Source organism: Oncorhynchus kisutch, unplaced genomic scaffold (genome assembly GCF_002021735.2).
Source record: "Oncorhynchus kisutch isolate 150728-3 unplaced genomic scaffold, Okis_V2 Okis06b-Okis10b_hom, whole genome shotgun sequence".
NCBI classification, from domain to species: Eukaryota; Metazoa; Chordata; class Actinopteri; order Salmoniformes; family Salmonidae; genus Oncorhynchus; species Oncorhynchus kisutch.
In genome coordinates this window covers 14,253,052-14,270,421 of record NW_022261983.1, presented here as the reverse complement: position 1 = coordinate 14,270,421, position 17,370 = coordinate 14,253,052, and the positions used below count along the sequence as shown (strand labels likewise).

The 17,370-nt window shown below is 46.5% G+C and overlaps 1 protein-coding gene across 2 annotated transcripts; it reads left to right on the top strand.

Moving 5' to 3' along the window:
- The first annotated feature begins 1,965 nt into the window (after positions 1-1,965).
- Positions 1,966-16,801, top strand: LOC109876166 (monocarboxylate transporter 7). Of its 2 annotated transcripts, none has more exons than XM_031813956.1 (6): positions 1,966-2,388; positions 6,026-6,288; positions 8,130-8,273; positions 9,308-9,436; positions 10,339-11,268; positions 13,980-16,801. In XM_031813956.1, exons 2-6 carry the CDS (start codon positions 6,042-6,044, stop codon positions 14,336-14,338), a joined length of 1,809 nt encoding a protein of 602 aa, XP_031669816.1. In that variant the 5' UTR covers positions 1,966-2,388; positions 6,026-6,041; the 3' UTR covers positions 14,339-16,801. The 2 variants fall into 2 exon arrangements, with proteins under 2 accessions (XP_031669816.1, XP_031669817.1); XM_031813957.1 differs by lacking the exon at positions 1,966-2,388 and adding an exon at positions 5,807-5,843.
- The last annotated feature ends 569 nt before the right edge of the window (positions 16,802-17,370 follow it).

Genomic DNA, 17,370 nt, shown 5'->3' with positions numbered 1-17,370 from the left:
AAAGTGTAATAATTAAAAAGTGATGCATCCCAACATATTAGGCAATAATTAAGAGTTTTACCATGACAACATTTGATGTACAGTGTCCTTGTCTGAAGCGTTCTGTGGAGTTAACAGTTGGCGACGCCTCATTACGATTGGTTATTCCCCATAATTTGCAACAACGTCAATGAGCGTCATCGCTATATATCCTTTGCGGTACCTCAAACTGTCGTGATTACCAGCAGAGATCAACTTTTATAAATTGATTTTTACTCCTGGCTCAGAGTTAGTCTATGCAGTGTTTAAACGTCATCCTTAAATCTACTATGAGCTGGGAGTTGTTGTTGTTGTCGTAAAACAGGTTTAACGAGATTCCTAGGACTTTGAGATTCTTTATAGATAGGCTCCCAGACCTTAGGTTAGATGCACTATTATGGTTTCATTACCCAATCATGGTGTTTCGAGTCTTTCTATTGTAGATGTACAACGTGAAAACGTAGTGGGTGAATTTCCGCAACAACTAAGAGCGTTGAAGCGCGAGGGTTAACTTCTCCGCTGTTTTACCACGCTATGGGGGATGAAAGCCAACCCGTGCAGATGCTGTGTGTAACCGTGTGATCATGAAGTCTTGCATCATGTTCATCGCAATATCAGCGGTGCTGCTGGTGCGACGTCATTTCCCCTGACTACTTGGCGAGGGAGGTAATGGTTAGGTCAGCGGAGACAAGTGCATTGATCACTTTCATATTTTTCTTTAGGATGTATTTAAAAAAAGTATACATTCAATAAACATTTAACAAGACTGGGTCAACAAAAGAGGACATAGACATTCTGTGTGTGACCAGTCTTGTGTGTTCCCAACAGACCCTACACATCCCTGGTATATGATGCCATTGCTAAATACTGACTCAAATCACACAATCAATAGTCTATTTTACAGTACATCGGCATTTGAGGATTCCCACATTAAATACAGTAGGTATGGAATGAACCTAGACTAGAGAACTAGGCTATAGGCTACACCGCGTACTTTTAGCGATAGTCTATAACCTAGCCTGGTTGTGGCTCACTGCAACGTCATCTGAGGACAGGGCAAAGGTCGTCACTAGTTACCACAACCACAGAGTCATACCACAACCCGCATATTTCTACAATGTATCTTCTTAAAATCTGATGTTTAACCCTAACATTAACCACACAGTTAACGTTATGCCTAACCTAACCTCAAATAAGACCAAGTGACGACCCAAGAATGGTGTCTCTAATACTATAATACTGGGGCGGGGCCTATGATGACCCACTGCCAACATTCACACAGGAAGGAACATCTATCCACGTGCATTGTTGTAGAACTACCCTCACCCCTGGCTATTTCATATCAATTTCTGGCAGCAAAACACCGGTTAGATAAGTATGTTATTGCGATATTAAATGTTGAATAAGTGAGTGTTGTTGGCTCAGAACTGGAATAAACCTGTTCCACCCAGCCAGGGAGTCTCTGTCCGCACGTGCGCTCCTGGAAAGGCTGTTTCATCAGTCTGCTCCCCAAAGAGCGCGCTCTCGACAAAAACTCGAGCGTAGGCTACGTCACTGGAGTGAAGGAGCAACCAAAACAGGCATAGGCTTACCAGTAAAAATACATATAACCGCTATTTATTAATTTGCCTAAAATGTAAAGGGAATGTATGCGTGTTACTCTGTTTTTTAAAATTCATACAATAATAATGAGTGATGGATATAATTTATTTGTCTTCAATTTAAGGGGCTTTATTGACATTGGAAACGTATGTTTACATTGCCAAAGCAAGTGAAATATATAATAGTATTATAACATACATCCAGTAGGCTACTTTTCTCCACGTAGGCGTAGGCCTACAGACTACTTCACAGATCTAATGGTAATTGAAGTGTGACAACGCTCAGTATCGTGTAAGCGTAACGCAGGGATGCGCGCTCTTGAGAAAAAGGCTACAGCAGTATTTGCGCGCCCCCGCTTGAAGACCGGCTCGAGCCGGTAGGCTATAAAGAGCTGACAGAACAGTAAGGAAATAAGGAAACGGTTGATTTACTTTAACCTGAAGACACAGATGTGTTTTAGGCATTCAAGAAAGAGAGGACAGATACAGTAACCAGGGTAACATAATAAGCTATGATTCTTCTTGTGGATCGGACAAGAGGACATTTTTACATCATGCTTAAAAAGATGTTGCTTTAGTCCAGAACATCGATTCGTCTGATCGGAAGCGGAAGAGACAGAGCTGGTAGACTAACGGTATAGGGAGAACATAGAAATAACATACCGATAAACTAGCTGCTCATTTTGCCATTAAAACCTGTTCGTTATATTCGACAGTCGACTATTCTGTGTCGATCACTTTTCCGACTAGACTGATCGTCGCTCTGTTGGTAAGTATTTTATATTTCAACGTGAACTCACCCACCCCATGTGAACAACTCACTCAGCTGCCAAGCGAGCAGTGATGCTCACTGCTTAGTGTAGCTCCGAGGCCAGGGCGTTGCTTAGTGATTGATGCCTTACCAGTAGTAGCCTAAGGGGTTTCAAACTGGGGTCCGCGACCCCCTACGGGTCCGCGGAGGTACTGCAGGTCTTCCGCTATGTTTAAAAAAATATATATATTTTTTGAGATTTTGGTAGGTGTTAAATAACTACTTTATGAATATCGCTAGCTGCAACAGAATACCACAGTGGATACCATTTGTATGTCTTTGCATCTAGTATGAAGGGAGTTAGATGGTTTTATGAGCCAATGCTAACTAGCGTTAGCACAATGACTGGTAGACTACAGGAACATTTAGCGTGCTAGCTGTTACTGTTCATCTGACTCTGGGGAGGTAGTTAAAGGGCTTCATTGTCAAAATCTCGAACGAACCCTTTAATATGGAGGAAATTACACTAATTGGAGCTAATTACAGGGTGGTCAAGTGGTCATTTTCGGGATGGAAAAAAAAGTTTGTGTCAAACTTAAACGACTTAAACCAGATAGAAAACATGCAGAAAAGATATTGACCTATACATTTATATATATATATATATATATTATTAAAAAATCATATACCATCTTTGAGAACTAACAATCAAATATAAAGCTAGAGAGTCAGGGAGAATCGAACATCCCATAAACTGGGCAGTCAGGTCACATGCCCATTGGTTTAGTTAGAATGTTTGAGCAGAGGAACAAAGCATTTGCCATGACAACATGCATAGAATTGCAGAAAATTATCTTTAAAACTACAACATTTTCTCTACGCCGACCAAGACACCTTTCTACCTAATAGACTATGTTAGAGTTAACTCCTCCTCTTCCAATGAACTGTGTGGGGTTAAAATAAGGAAACTATCGACCAAATCTATTCATTTTAAAATGTTGATTACTTCTACTTGCCATTATAATTCACCTGATGACAAGATGTGAATCATTTTTTTGTTGCTAACATATGATGGGGGTCCATGGGTCTGGGTCATCAGTTTACCTGGGAGGGGGTCCCTGGGTCGCCAGTTTACCTGGGAGGGGGTCCTTGGGTCTGGGTCACCAGTTTACCTGGGAGGGGGTCCCTGGGTCTGGGTCACCAGTTTACCTGGGAGGGGTCCCTGAGTCTGGGTTACCAGTTTGCCTGGGAGGGGGTCCCTGGGTCGCCAGTTTTCCTGGGAGGGGGTCCCTGGGTAAGAGAAGTTTGAAAACCCCTGGCCTAGGCTAGTAGAGAAACCATGTAAAAATCTCAAATTCTCTCAGGAGTTTGATGGGGTCTTGCAGTAACACGTTGGCACAGTGTGTCACCAAAGAGAGCACGGTGTCACATTCAGGACCGAGCTAGATCTCTGCAATGCTGAAAAGACGAGCCGCAGGTCAGATCTGGTCCTGTTGCTGAGGTTGACACCATCCTTCCAGCCAGTAGACTACGGTCTGCCCTACACTGTACTATGTGTCCATAGAGAAGTCCAAGTTCACTGTTCAGAGGTGAACGAGAGCGGATACAAAGTTGCTATAGTGACGGTGTATAACGTTGTTACATTGTATCAAGTGCAGTGTTTCAGCTCAGTGAGAACGTGGGCCACCACCTGTTAGCAGCCCAAGGAACATGGTAGAGGAGACAGGGTTTGAATTAGGAAGGGCTTGCCTTCCACACGGGCCGGTTTCAGCCATATTGGTATTTATGATCCAGAAACATGTATTTTTTCATGCATGTGGATCCTGTAACTAGCTACAGATTGGTGTGCTATAGATTACAATAGTGAATTTCCCTCCTAATCTAAATACATGTTATTATCATGCAGTTGAGATAACAGGGGAGATCACCCATAAACAGAGTTTCTCAGCTCTGTGACACACACACACACACACACACACACACACACACACACACACACACACACACACACACACACACACACACACACACACACACACACACACACACACACACACACAATATAAAACAGTCAGTCTACGAACCAGCCCCATATAAAACAGTCAGTCTATGAACCAGCCCCATATAAAACAGTCAGTCTATGAACCAGCCCCATATAAAACAGTCAGTCTATGAACCAGCCCCATATAAAACAGTCAGTCTATGAACCAGCCCCATATAAAACAGTCAGTCTACGAACCAGCCCCATATAAAACAGTCAGTCTATGAACCAGCCCCTAACCACTAGGGTAGCCTAGTGGTTAGAGCGTTGGACTAGTAACCGGAAGGTTGCAAGTTCAAACCCCCGAGCTGACAAGGTACAAATCTGTCGTTCTGCCCCTGAACAAGGCAGTTAACCCACTGTTCCTAGGCCGTCATTGTAAATAAGAATTTGTTCTTAACTGACTTGCCTGGTTAAATAAAGGTAAAATAAAACAGTCTATATTTTGGATAGAGCTATAGTAGTATTCAGACACCAGCTGGTAGATTATATCATCTTTGTTTGTTTTCAGTTCAGATTCAGATGGAACAAGAGAAGACCAGAACAGAGAGAGATAGACATTTATAGAGAGAACGAGAGTGGGGATGGTGGGGGATGAAGCTTAGGCTCATATCTGAACTCTGATTCAAAACTTAAGCAAACAAAAGATGTATGAGAACACCCTAAGTCTCACCAGCCCACTACATGCTCGTGTGTGTCTTTCCTCTGGCTGTGTTCCTTTATATGTGCCAGGTCTGGAGGCTATGGTTATTTTGTTTGTTTGTTTGTTTGTTTGTTTGTTTGTTTGTTTGTTTGTTTGTTTTTGTGTGTGTGTGTGTGTGTGTGTGTGTGTGTGTGTGTGTGTGTGTGTGTGTGTGTGTGTGTGTGTGTGTGTGTGTGTGTGTGTGTGTGTGTGTGTGTGTGTGTGTGTGTGTGTGTGTGTGTGTGTGTGTGTGTGTGTGACTGTGTCTGCCAGTATCTCTGTCCCTTTCCCTCTAAGTTAATACATACACTGAGTGTACAAAACATGAAGAATATCTTCCTAATATTGAGTTTAATATCTTCCTAATATTGAGTTTAACCAGGTCTCCTCCCCTTCATCTTTAACCAGGTCTCCTCCCCTTCATCTACACTGATTGAAGTGGATTTAACAGGTGACATCAATAAGGGATCATATCTTTCACCTGGATTCACCTGGTCAGTCTGTGTCATGGAAAGAGCAGGTGTTCATAATGTTTTGTACACTCAATATACATACAGTACACACACACTATTTTCTACATTGTAGAATAATAGTGAAGACATCAAATCTATGAAATAACACATATGGAATCATGTAGTAACCAAAAAAGTGTTAAACAAATCAAAATAGATTTTAGTTTCTTCTTTTCAGCAATTGGACCATGAAGGCCTGATTCACGCAGTCTCCTCTGAACACTTGATGTTTTCTGAGGTGCAGTTAATTGCCGAATTCTGAGGCTGGTAACTCTAATGAAATTATCCTCTGCAGCAGAGGTAACTGGGTCTTCCTTTCCTGTGGCGGTCCTCATGAGAGCCAGTTTCATCATAGCGCTTGACTACACTTGAAAAAACCTTTAAAAGTTCCCTGATTGACTCTCTGTCCCTCTCTCCCAGGTGCTCAGACCCAGCCATGCGGGGGTTAAAGTCAGCGGTGCGGGGGTCCGGGGGATGCGGGGGTCCGTGTGTGTACGAGGCGGTGCCAGACGGGGGCTGGGGCTGGGCGGTGGCCGTGGCCTTCTTCTTCGTTGAGGTGTTTACTTACGGGACCATCAAGTCTCTGGGGGTGTTCCTCGAGGACCTCATGACAGAGTTTGGGGAGAGCAACAGCAGAGTATCCTGGGTCATCGCAATCTGCGTCTTCATCGTCACATTCACAGGTGGGTCAGATAGCCTCTTAGTCATCATAATCACAGGTGGGTCAGAGAGCCTCTTTGTCATCATAATCACAGGTGGGTCAGAGAGCCTCTTAGTCATCATAATCACAGGTGGGTCAGAGAGCCTCTTAGTCATCATAATCACAGGTGGGTCAGAGAGCCTCTTAGTCATCATAATCACAGGTGGGTCAGAGAGCCTCTTAGTCATCATAATCACAGGTGGGTCAGAGAGCCTCTTAGTCATCATAATCACAGGTGGTTCAGAGAGAGCCTCTTAAAACCTCATAGGGATCTCTTAAAGTGCCAATCCCTTTAGTGGGATCGATTTGACAACATCTGGTGAAATTGCAGAGCGCCAAATTCAAACTACAGAATTATAAATATTCAACATTCATGAAAATACAAGTGTAATACATCAAAATAAAGCTGAACTTGTTGTTAATCCAGCCACTGTGTCAGATTTCAAAAAGGCTTTACGGTGAAAGCAAACCATGGGATTACCTGAGGACAGCGCCCCCGCATACAAACTCATGAAAATCATTTTTCAACCAGGCAGGTGTGACACAAAAGTAAGAAATAATGATATAATAAGTGCCTTACCTTTGAAGATCTTCTTTTTTGTAATCCCAAAATGTCTCAGTGACACAATGAATGGTCGTTTTGTTCGAGAAATTCCTTCTTTATATCCCCAAAATGTCAATTCATTTGGCGCGTTTGATTCAGAAATACACCGGTTCCAACTCGCCCAACATGACTACAAAGTACTAATTAGTTACCTGTAAACTCGGTCCAAACATTTCAAACAACGTTCCTAATCCAACCTCAGGTATCCTAAAATGTAAATAATCGATAACATTTAAGACGGGATAATCTGTTTCCAATACCGAGGGAAAATAACACGGAGCACGCTTCCTGTTCAAGCTCAACAAAATAGTAGGGACCTTCAGAGTGACACATGGAATGAATAGCACTACTTCTTAATTTCTCAACAGAAAAACATCGACCAATTTCAAAAATCTGGTGACATCTAGTGGAAGCCATAGAAACTGCAACCAGGTTCCTAATAAATAGGGTTTCCCATAGAAAGCCATTGGAAAATCCTATGATCCCATTTTTCCCCCCCTGGATGGTTTGTCCTCGGAGTTTCGCCTGCCAAATCAGTTCTGTTATACTCACAGACGTAATTTTAACCGTTTTAGAAACTTTAGACTGTTTTCTATCCAGATCTACCAATTATATGCATATCCTAGCTTCTGGGCCTGAGTAACAGGCAGTTTACTTTGGGCACGCTTTTCATCCGGACATCAAAATACTGCCCCCTAGCCTTAGGAAGTTTTAATCATCAACTTCACAGGTCTAAGATCAGAGTAGCAGTGCTGATCTAGGAATAGTTTTGCCTTTTAGATCATAATGGATCAGATTTTTATGGACAGGGGTCCTGATCCTAGATCAGCATTCGTATAAGAGGCTTTATGGGCCAGTAAATCTGTGTGAACAGTATTTGGACACAGAATCTGTCCTATTCACTGAACTGTGTCAATCAACTACTTCATTAAATAGTGTATAAGGTTAATGAAAAACATGTCTATAGTAAAACTAACAGTCCTCTTCCCCCTCTCTCTCCTCTTCCCCCTCTCCCTCCTCTTCCCCCCCCCCCTCTCTCCTCTTCCCCTCCTCTCTCCCCCCCCCTCCTCTCCCCCCCCCCTCCTCTTCCCCCCCTCTCTCTCTCCTCTTCCCCTCCTCTCTCCCCTCCTCTCCCCCCCCCCCCCCCCTCTCCCCCCCCCCCCCCCCCTTCTCTTCCCCCCCTCTCCCTCTCCCCCCCCCCCCTCTCTCTCCCCCTCCAGCCCCTCTGTCCTCGGTGCTCAGTAACCGGTTTGGGTATCGTCCCGTAGTGATGTTGGGGGGTTTTCTGGTCAGTCTGGGTACCATCAGCTCTGCTTTCGTCTCCTCCATCAACGAGATGTACGTCACCATCGGCATCGTCTCAGGTAACGATATAACTACTTTATACACACACACACACACACACACACACACACACACACAAGATCTGAAAAGATCTGAATGAAACAAGGGACTCCTAGCAGTGCATGAGGCTGACTGATTGATGTCTGTCTCTTCCAGACCCGGCCTGTGTTTGTGGGGTAAAAACTCCCCACTGTCAAAGCTGTATATTCAATTGAGATCTAAAGGTCAGTGAGGCCTAAACTCCCCCATCTTGTGGTATCAGTGAGGCCTAAACTCCCCCATCTTGTGGTATCAGTGAGGCCTAAACTCCCCCATCTTGTGGTATCAGTGAGGCCTAAACTCCCCCATCTTGTGGTATCAGTGAGGCCTAAACTCCCCCATCTTGTGGTATCAGTGAGGCCTAAACTCTCCCATCTTGTGGTATCAGTGAGGCCTAAACTCCCCCATCTTGAGTCTGTAGGACAGATTTACACAACAGAAAAACAACAATTCCCAAAATTGTCCAAAATAAACCAATATTTCCTTTCAGATCTGATCCAAATAACTTTTCTTTTACAGAACGAAACACTGCTAGCTGTCCCACTAAATACCTCTTCACCTCCCTTTAAAACAGACAGCAGCTAAACTTAACAACCTCTGTCTTCTCTCTTCTTGTCTTTGTTTTTTTTAACTACGTCCTCTTTCAGCAGTCACCACGACAACAAGCCCGAGTGACCTATCGACCCTGACCTCTTGACATCAGGGTGACCTGTCAACCCTGACCTCTGACCTCTGACCCCTGACCTTGCTGCAGTGCCCGTGGCTGTCACACCCCTGTGTGTGTCCTCTGCTGGACCAATGATGTGTATATATCTAAGACATGGGACTGAAACGTGAAACCGTCAGCAGCATTTTGCACAGTGACTGTATTCACTTTGTAAACATTATTTGACATGATCTTGATGACAAGGTACTTCCTGTAATCCGTGTTTTCAAGTGGTTTTGGTTTCATGTTACTCATGTGATTTCCAGATTGCGTATATACAATAACAGGTGGTTGTGGTAATGTGTCCAGGTCTGGGGTACTGCCTGACCTTCCTGCCCACTATCACCATCCTGTCCCAGTACTTCAGCAGGAGGAGGTCCCTGGTCACCGCCCTGGCCTCCTCAGGGGAGTCCTTCGCCATGTTTGTCTTCGCACCAGGTACGTTGCGGTTTCATGTGGGCCCAAATGGCACCCTATTCCCTACATAGTGCACTACTTTTTACCAGGGCCCAATGATACCCTGTTCCCTACATAGTGCACTACTTTTGACCAGGGCCCAATGATACCCTGTTCCCTTCATAGTGCACTACTTTTTACCAGGGCCCATTGATACCCTATTCCCTTTATAGTGCACTACTGTGGACATGGGCCCATTGATACCCTATTCCCTTTACAGTGCACTACTTTTGACCAGGGCTCAATGATACCCTGTTCCCTACATAGTGCACTACTTTCTACCAGGGCCCATTGATACCCTGTTCCCTACATAGTGCACTACTTTTGACCAGGGCCCAATGATACCCTGTTCCCTTCATAGTGCACTACTTTTTACCAGGGCCCATTGATACCCTGTTCCCTACATAGTGCACTACTTTTGACCAGGGCCCAATGATACCCTGTTCCCTACATAGTGCACTACTTTTTACCAGGGCCCATTGATACCCTATTCCCTTTACAGTGCACTACTTTTGACCAGGGCCCAATGATACCCTGTGCACTACTTTTTACCAGGGCCCATTGATACCCTATTCCCTTTACAGTGCACTACTTTTGACCAGGGCCCAATGATACCCTGTTCCCTACATAGTGCACTACTTTTTACCAGGGCCCATTGATACCCTATTCCCTTTACAGTGCACTACTTTGGACCAGGGCCCATAGGGTGTAGGGTGCTATATAGGGAATAGGGTGCCATTTCATACACAGACTAATGAATCTCAAAAGGCAGATATAGTGACTGATACTGTTCTATAAATAATACCTGAAACATTGTGGAGGAGGGTAAAGAAACAGGCCTTTTAAACGTTTCTAACAGTCATTTAACTTCTCCTCCTCTGCAGCCTTCATGGCCTTGAAGGAGATCATCGGCTGGCGCCACTGCCTCGTCGTCATCGGTCTCATGCAGGCCTCCGTGATTGGCTGCGGTGCTCTGCTTCGACCAATCATCATCCGACCTGACCAGGAAGTGTCAGGGGAGGTATCCAATAAGGAGAAGCTGTCCGTTAAGCTGCAGACGGTCTACGAGATGGAGAATGAGGACACCCAGACCAACGTTAGCTCGGGGGAGTCTGAGGACTCAGGGGATTCTGGGGTCACCTCTCTGTCCGCCTCCAGTGCTGACCTCCGGGCCGCCACAGCTGCACAGGACCCCTCAGAGACCCGGGCCCTCATGGAGGACCAGGGGGAGAAGAACCAGGGGGGACAGGCAGCCCTTGGAACCCCACTGAATCAGCTGGAGGCTGGGGAGAAAGAGCAGGGTGAGGTGGGTCCCCTTGTCCAACCCTCCAGACCTAAACTTCTAGACTTTTCTGTGTTGAAAGATGGAGCGTTCATCTGCTACTCTCTGTTCGGTCTCTTCGCCACGCTGGGGTTCTTCGCCCCGTCTCTCTACATCATAGAGCTCAGTAAGAGCCGCGGCGTCCACCCAGAGAAGTCGGCTTACATGCTCTCTGTAATGGCGGTGTCCGAGGTCTGCGGGCGCCTGTCCATCGGGGTCATTTTAAACAAGGTGCGGATGCGTAAGACCCAGGTGCTTCTGGGATGTGTAGTTCTGCTGTGTCTGGTGCTGCTTGCCTTTACCCAGGTGACTGAGTTCTGGGGCCTGGCAGCCTGCTGCTGTCTCTATGGCTTCCTGATGGGCACCGTGGGTTCTACACACATCCCCATGCTGGCAGAGGACAACGTGGTGGGCATAGACAGGATGCCCTCGTCCGTGGGGGTCTATGTGTGTATCCAGAGCTTTGCTGGGTTGGCCGGACCACCGCTGGGGGGTAAGAGACTCTAGATGGTTAACTCTGTCTGGATCTTAGTCTTCTTCTCTCCCTCTCTCCATTACTCCCTCTCTCCATCTTTCCCTTTCTCCGCTACTCCCTCTCTTCCTCTCTCCCTCTCTTCGTTACTCCCTCTCCTTCTATCTCTCTCCGCTACTCCCTCTCTCCTCTCTCCCTCTCTTCGTTACTCCCTCTCCATCTATCTCTTTCCCTCTCTCCGCTACTCCCTCTCTTCCTCTCTCCTCTCTTCGTTACTCCCTCTCCATCTATCTCTCTCCCTCTCTCCGCTACTCCCTCTCTTCCTCTCTCCCTCTCTTCGTTACTCCCTCTCCATCTATCTCTCTCCCTCTCTCTGCTACTCCCTCTCTTCCTCTCTCTTCGTTACTCCCTCTCCATCTATCTCTCTCCCTCTCTCCGCTACTCCCTCTCTTCCTCTCTCCCTCTCTTCGTTACTCCCTCTCCATCTATCTCTCTCCCTCTCTCTGCTACTCCCTCTCTTCCTCTCTCTTCGTTACTCCCTCTCCATCTATCTCTCTCCCTCTCTCTGCTACTCCCTCTCTTCCTCTCTCTTCGTTACTCCCTCTCCATCTATCTCTCTCCCTCTCTCCGCTACTCCCTCTCTTCCTCTCTCCCTCTCTTCGTTACTCCCTCTCCATCTATCTCTCTCCCTCTCTCTGCTACTCCCTCTCTTCCTCTCTCTTCGTTACTCCCTCTCCATCTATCTCTCTCCCTCTCTCCGCTACTCCCTCTCTTCCTCTCTCCCTCTCTTCGTTACTCCCTCTCCATCTATCTCTCTCCCTCTCTCTGCTACTCCCTCTCTTCCTCTCTCTTCGTTACTCCCTCTCCATCTATCTCTCTCCCTCTCTCCGCTACTCCCTCTCTTCCTCTCTCCCTCTCTTCGTTACTCCCTCTCCATCTATCTCTCTCCCTCTCTCCGCTACTCCCTCTCTTCCTCTCTTCCTCTCTTCGTTACTCCCTCTCCATCTATCTCTCTCCCTCTCTCCGCTACTCCCTCTCTTCCTCTCTCCCTCTCTTCGTTACTCCCTCTCCATCTATCTCTCTCCCTCTCTCCGCTACTCCCTCTCTTCCTCTCTTCCTCTCTTCGTTACTCCCTCTCCATCTATCTCTCTCCCTCTCTCCGCTACTCCCTCTCTTCCTCTCTCCCTCTCTTCGTTACTCCCTCTCCATCTATCTCTCTCCCTCTCTCCGCTACTCCCTCTCTTCCTCTCTCCCTCTCTTCGTTACTCCCTCTCCATCTATCTCTCTCCCTCTCTCCGCTACTCCCTCTCTTCCTCTCTTCCTCTCTTCGTTACTCCCTCTCCATCTATCTCTCTCCCTCTCTCCGCTACTCCCTCTCTTCCTCTCTCCCTCTCTTCGTTACTCCCTCTCCATCTATCTCTCTCCCTCTCTCCGCTACTCCCTCTCTTCCTCTCTTCCTCTCTTCGTTACTCCCTCTCCATCTATCTCTCTCCCTCTCTCCGCTACTCCCTCTCTTCCTCTCTCCCTCTCTTCGTTACTCCCTCTCCATCTATCTCTCTCCCTCTCTCCGCTACTCCCTCTCTTCCTCTCTCCCTCTCTTCGTTACTCCCTCTCCATCTATCTCTCTCCCTCTCTCTGCTACTCCCTCTCTTCCTCTCTCTTCGTTACTCCCTCTCCATCTATCTCTCTCCCTCTCTCCGCTACTCCCTCTCTTCCTCTCTCCTCTCTTCGTTACTCCCTCTCCATCTATCTCTCTCCCTCTCTCCGCTACTCCCTCTCTTCCTCTCTTCCTCTCTTCGTTACTCCCTCTCCATCTATCTCTCTCCCTCTCTCCGCTACTCCCTCTCTTCCTCTCTCCCTCTCTTCGTTACTCCCTCTCCATCTATCTCTCTCCCTCTCTCCGCTACTCCCTCTCTTCCTCTCTTCCTCTCTTCGTTACTCCCTCTCCATCTATCTCTCTCCCTCTCTCCGCTACTCCCTCTCTTCCTCTCTCCCTCTCTTCGTTACTCCCTCTCCATCTATCTCTCTCCCTCTCTCCGCTACTCCCTCTCTTCCTCTCTCCCTCTCTTCGTTACTCCCTCTCCATCTATCTCTCTCCCTCTCTCCGCTACTCCCTCTCTTCCTCTCTTCCTCTCTTCGTTACTCCCTCTCCATCTATCTCTCTCCCTCTCTCCGCTACTCCCTCTCTTCCTCTCTCCCTCTCTTCGTTACTCCCTCTCCATCTATCTCTCTCCCTCTCTCCGCTACTCCCTCTCTTCCTCTCTTCCTCTCTTCGTTACTCCCTCTCCATCTATCTCTCTCCCTCTCTCCGCTACTCCCTCTCTTCCTCTCTCCCTCTCTTCGTTACTCCCTCTCCATCTATCTCTCTCCCTCTCTCCGCTACTCCCTCTCTCCCTCTCTTCGTTACTCCCTCTCCATCTATCTCTCTCCCTCTCTCCGCTACTCCCTCTCTTCCTCTCTTCGTTACTCCCTCTCCATCTATCTCTCTCCCTCTCTCCGCTACTCCCTCTCTTCCTCTCTCCCTCTCTTCGTTACTCCCTCTCCATCTATCTCTCCCTCTCTCTCAGTCCCTCCCTCTCTGAATATCTTTCTTTGTGAATCCTTTCATTGTCTGTCTGTAATCCTCTTCCACCTAGAAGGGTTTGTTTGCTGCTGCACCAACCTGATGATCTTGAAGGGTCTTGGCAGATCTTTAGGCGTCTCTGACGTTGCCTCCTGTGTTTTCTCCCCAGGCCTGTTGGTGGACAAGACCCAGAACTATGGCTCAGCCTTCTACTCCTGTGCTGTGGGAATGGGCCTGGGCGCCATCTTCCTCGCCATGGTGGGGCCTGCCAAGTCTGGCCTCTGCCACCGCGGGAAGACGAGAAAACAGGAGGAAGGAGAGGAGAGAGGAGGAGAGGAGAGAGGAGGAGAGGAGGAGGAAGGAGAGGAGAGAGGAGGAGAGGAGAGAGGAGGAGAGGAGAGAGGAGGAGAGGAGGAGGAGGAGAAGGTTTCTCAGGACAGTGGATCAACAGATTATCTAGATGTTGATCTGGTTGAGGAGACCAGTCCGGCTAAATGGTCCCCAAAACAGGAGACCAACGTTGTCTGAACGTGGTCTGAACAGCGTGGTTGAATAGCTAAGACAGAACCACAACCAGGTCTCCTTTGGATCTTCTGAACTCAATGGGACGACCTGGTTCAATATAAATACATGACCGCGTTTTGCCGACCGCTGCCTAACTGACCGACCAAGGAGAACCTTGACCACTAGATACTCACAGGTGGTTAGAATGGAGAACAAACACTCAACCATCTGGCAAATAAGAGAACAAACACACGCTGTCAAACATGCTACTGAGAGACTGAGTGCTGGACAAACACCTCTGTGGTACAGAATGTATACACACACACACATACACACACACACACACTGTCAACATGCTACTGAGAGACTGAGTGCTGGACAATCACCTCTGTGGTACAGAATGTATACACACACACACATACACACACACACACACTGTCAACATGCTACTGAGAGACTGAGTGCTGGACAATCACCTCTGTGGTACAGAATGTATACACACACACACAGCTTTGACCTGTTCACCCTCTCAGATGTCATTCACACTTGCATTGCAGCGAACAAATGTCTTAGGTGCATTCCTATTGACCAAGTCTCTCTCCTCAGAGTCAACCAAACTCCATGCATGGCTGAGACACAGGCTTTTAACATGATTACCACTCTGTCAGTAGTTGATATAACCATGATACGACCTCTGTTCATAGTTATAACCATGATATGACCTTTCTGTTCATAGTTATAACCATGATACGAACTCTGTTCATAGTTATAACCATGATACGACCTCTGTTCATAGTTATAACCATGATACGACCTCTGTTCATAGTTATAACCATGATATGACCTTTCTGTTCATAGTTATAACCATGATACGACCTCTCTGTTCATAGTTATAACCATGATACGACCTCTGTTCATAGTTATAACCATGATACGACCTCTGTTCATAGTTATAACCATGATACGACCTCTGTTCATAGTTATAACCATGATACGACCTCTGTTCATAGTTATAACCATGATACGACCTCTCCGTTCATAGTTATATCCATGACATGACCTCTCCGTTCATAGTTATATCCATGACATGACCTCTCGGGTTCATAGTTATAACCATGATATGACCTCTCGGGTTCATAGCTATAACCATGATATGACCTCTCGGGTTCATAGTTATAACCACGATGACCGTTTCTCTGTCTCAACCCCTCAGTTGATGCCAAAGGCCTGGTAGTAACCAAGTCCTGTCTTTATATCGATCACTATTAGTATGGTTGAATCTGAATGACTACTGTTATCCAAACACAATACCACCACAGTATTCTGCACAGTCTGTACACGGTATGTATTCGTCAACAGTCTACTTCATGTACCTATGTGATGTATAAATGTGATATAAAAAGTACCAAATAAGGCCGTAGGTGAAACTAAGATGTATGGATTACAGTGTGAATGACGAGCTGTTCTGTGATGGTGAGGATGAAGATGATGAAGAGGATGCTGAAGATGATGATGAAGATGGGTGGGTCACTGTGGATCACTGCTTTACCTGCCAATCAATCAATCAATCAATCAATCAATCAATCAATCAATCAATCAGTGGTTTTATTTACATTGTGTTTACGGAAATAAAATATATAAATGGCCAAGGCCACAGTGACCAGCCAAGGCCACAGTGACCAGCCAAGGCCACAGTGACCAGCCAAGGCCACAGTGACCAGCCAAGGCCACAGTGACCAGCCAAGGCCACAGTGACCAGCCAAGGCCACAGTGACCAGCCAAGGCCACAGTGACCAGCCAAGGCCACAGTGACCAGCCAAGGCCACAGTGACCAGCCAAGGCCACAGTGACCAGCCAAGGCCACAGTGACCAGACAAGGCCACAGTGACCAGCCAAGGCCACAGTGACCAGACAAGGCCACAGTGACCAGCCAAGGCCACAGTGACCAGCCAAGGCCACAGTGACCAGCCAAGGCCACAGTGACCAGCCAAGGCCACAGTGACCAGCCAAGGCCACAGTGACCAGCCAAGGCCACAGTGACCAGCCAAGGCCACAGTGACCAGCCAAGGCCACAGTGACCAGCCAAGGCCACAGTGACCAGCCAAGGCCACAGTGACCAGCCAAGGCCACAGTGACCAGCCAAGGCCACAGTGACCAGCCAAGGCCACAGTGACCAGACGAAACTCCCTAGGTAGGTAGAGGTGGACATTTGACTACGAAAGTGTTGATTCCTCGACTCCTTTGATCGTCGCCTCCGAAAACACCCTGGAGTCTTTCACCACCATATTAGGCAGGTAAAGACCCTGAGACAAGGAGAGAGGCCGATCTCCCTCAGACTGGCCCAAATGCCCTACCCAAAGACTCCCAGTCACTCAGACCTCTTGCACTGAGATACAGGATCTATCATCTCTGCTGCAACACTCACTGCTGATCAGCTTTTTAAAAAATTGATTACATTGATTTGTTTATAACAAATGAACATTTTAACACGTGTCCATGTATTCATTCTATTGCGGGAGGCATATATACATATATATATTCAGACAGTATTCAGGTGGTATTCAGACATTATTCCGACAGTATTCAGACGGTATTTAGAGAGTATTCAGACAGTATTCAGACCCCTTTCCTTTTTCCACATTGTGTTACGTTACAGCTTTACTCTAAAATGGATTAAATATTTTAAAAATTACACACAATCTACACACAATACCCCATAATGACAAAGCGAAAACAGGTTTTTAGAAATTTTTGCAAATGTATTAATAATAAAAAACAGAAATTGTTTATTTACGTCAGTATATTATATTATATATAATATTTATGTCAGTATTCAGACCCTTTGCTATGAGACTAGAAATTGAGCTCAGGTGCATCCTGTTTCCATCGATCATCCTTGAGATGTTTCTACAACTTGATTGGAATCCACCTGTGGTAAATTCAATTGATTGGACATGATTTGGAAAGGCAGACACCTATCTATATAAGGTCCCGCCAAGATTGAACTCTTTGGCCGAATGCAAAGCGTCATGTCTGGAGGAAACCTGGCAACATCC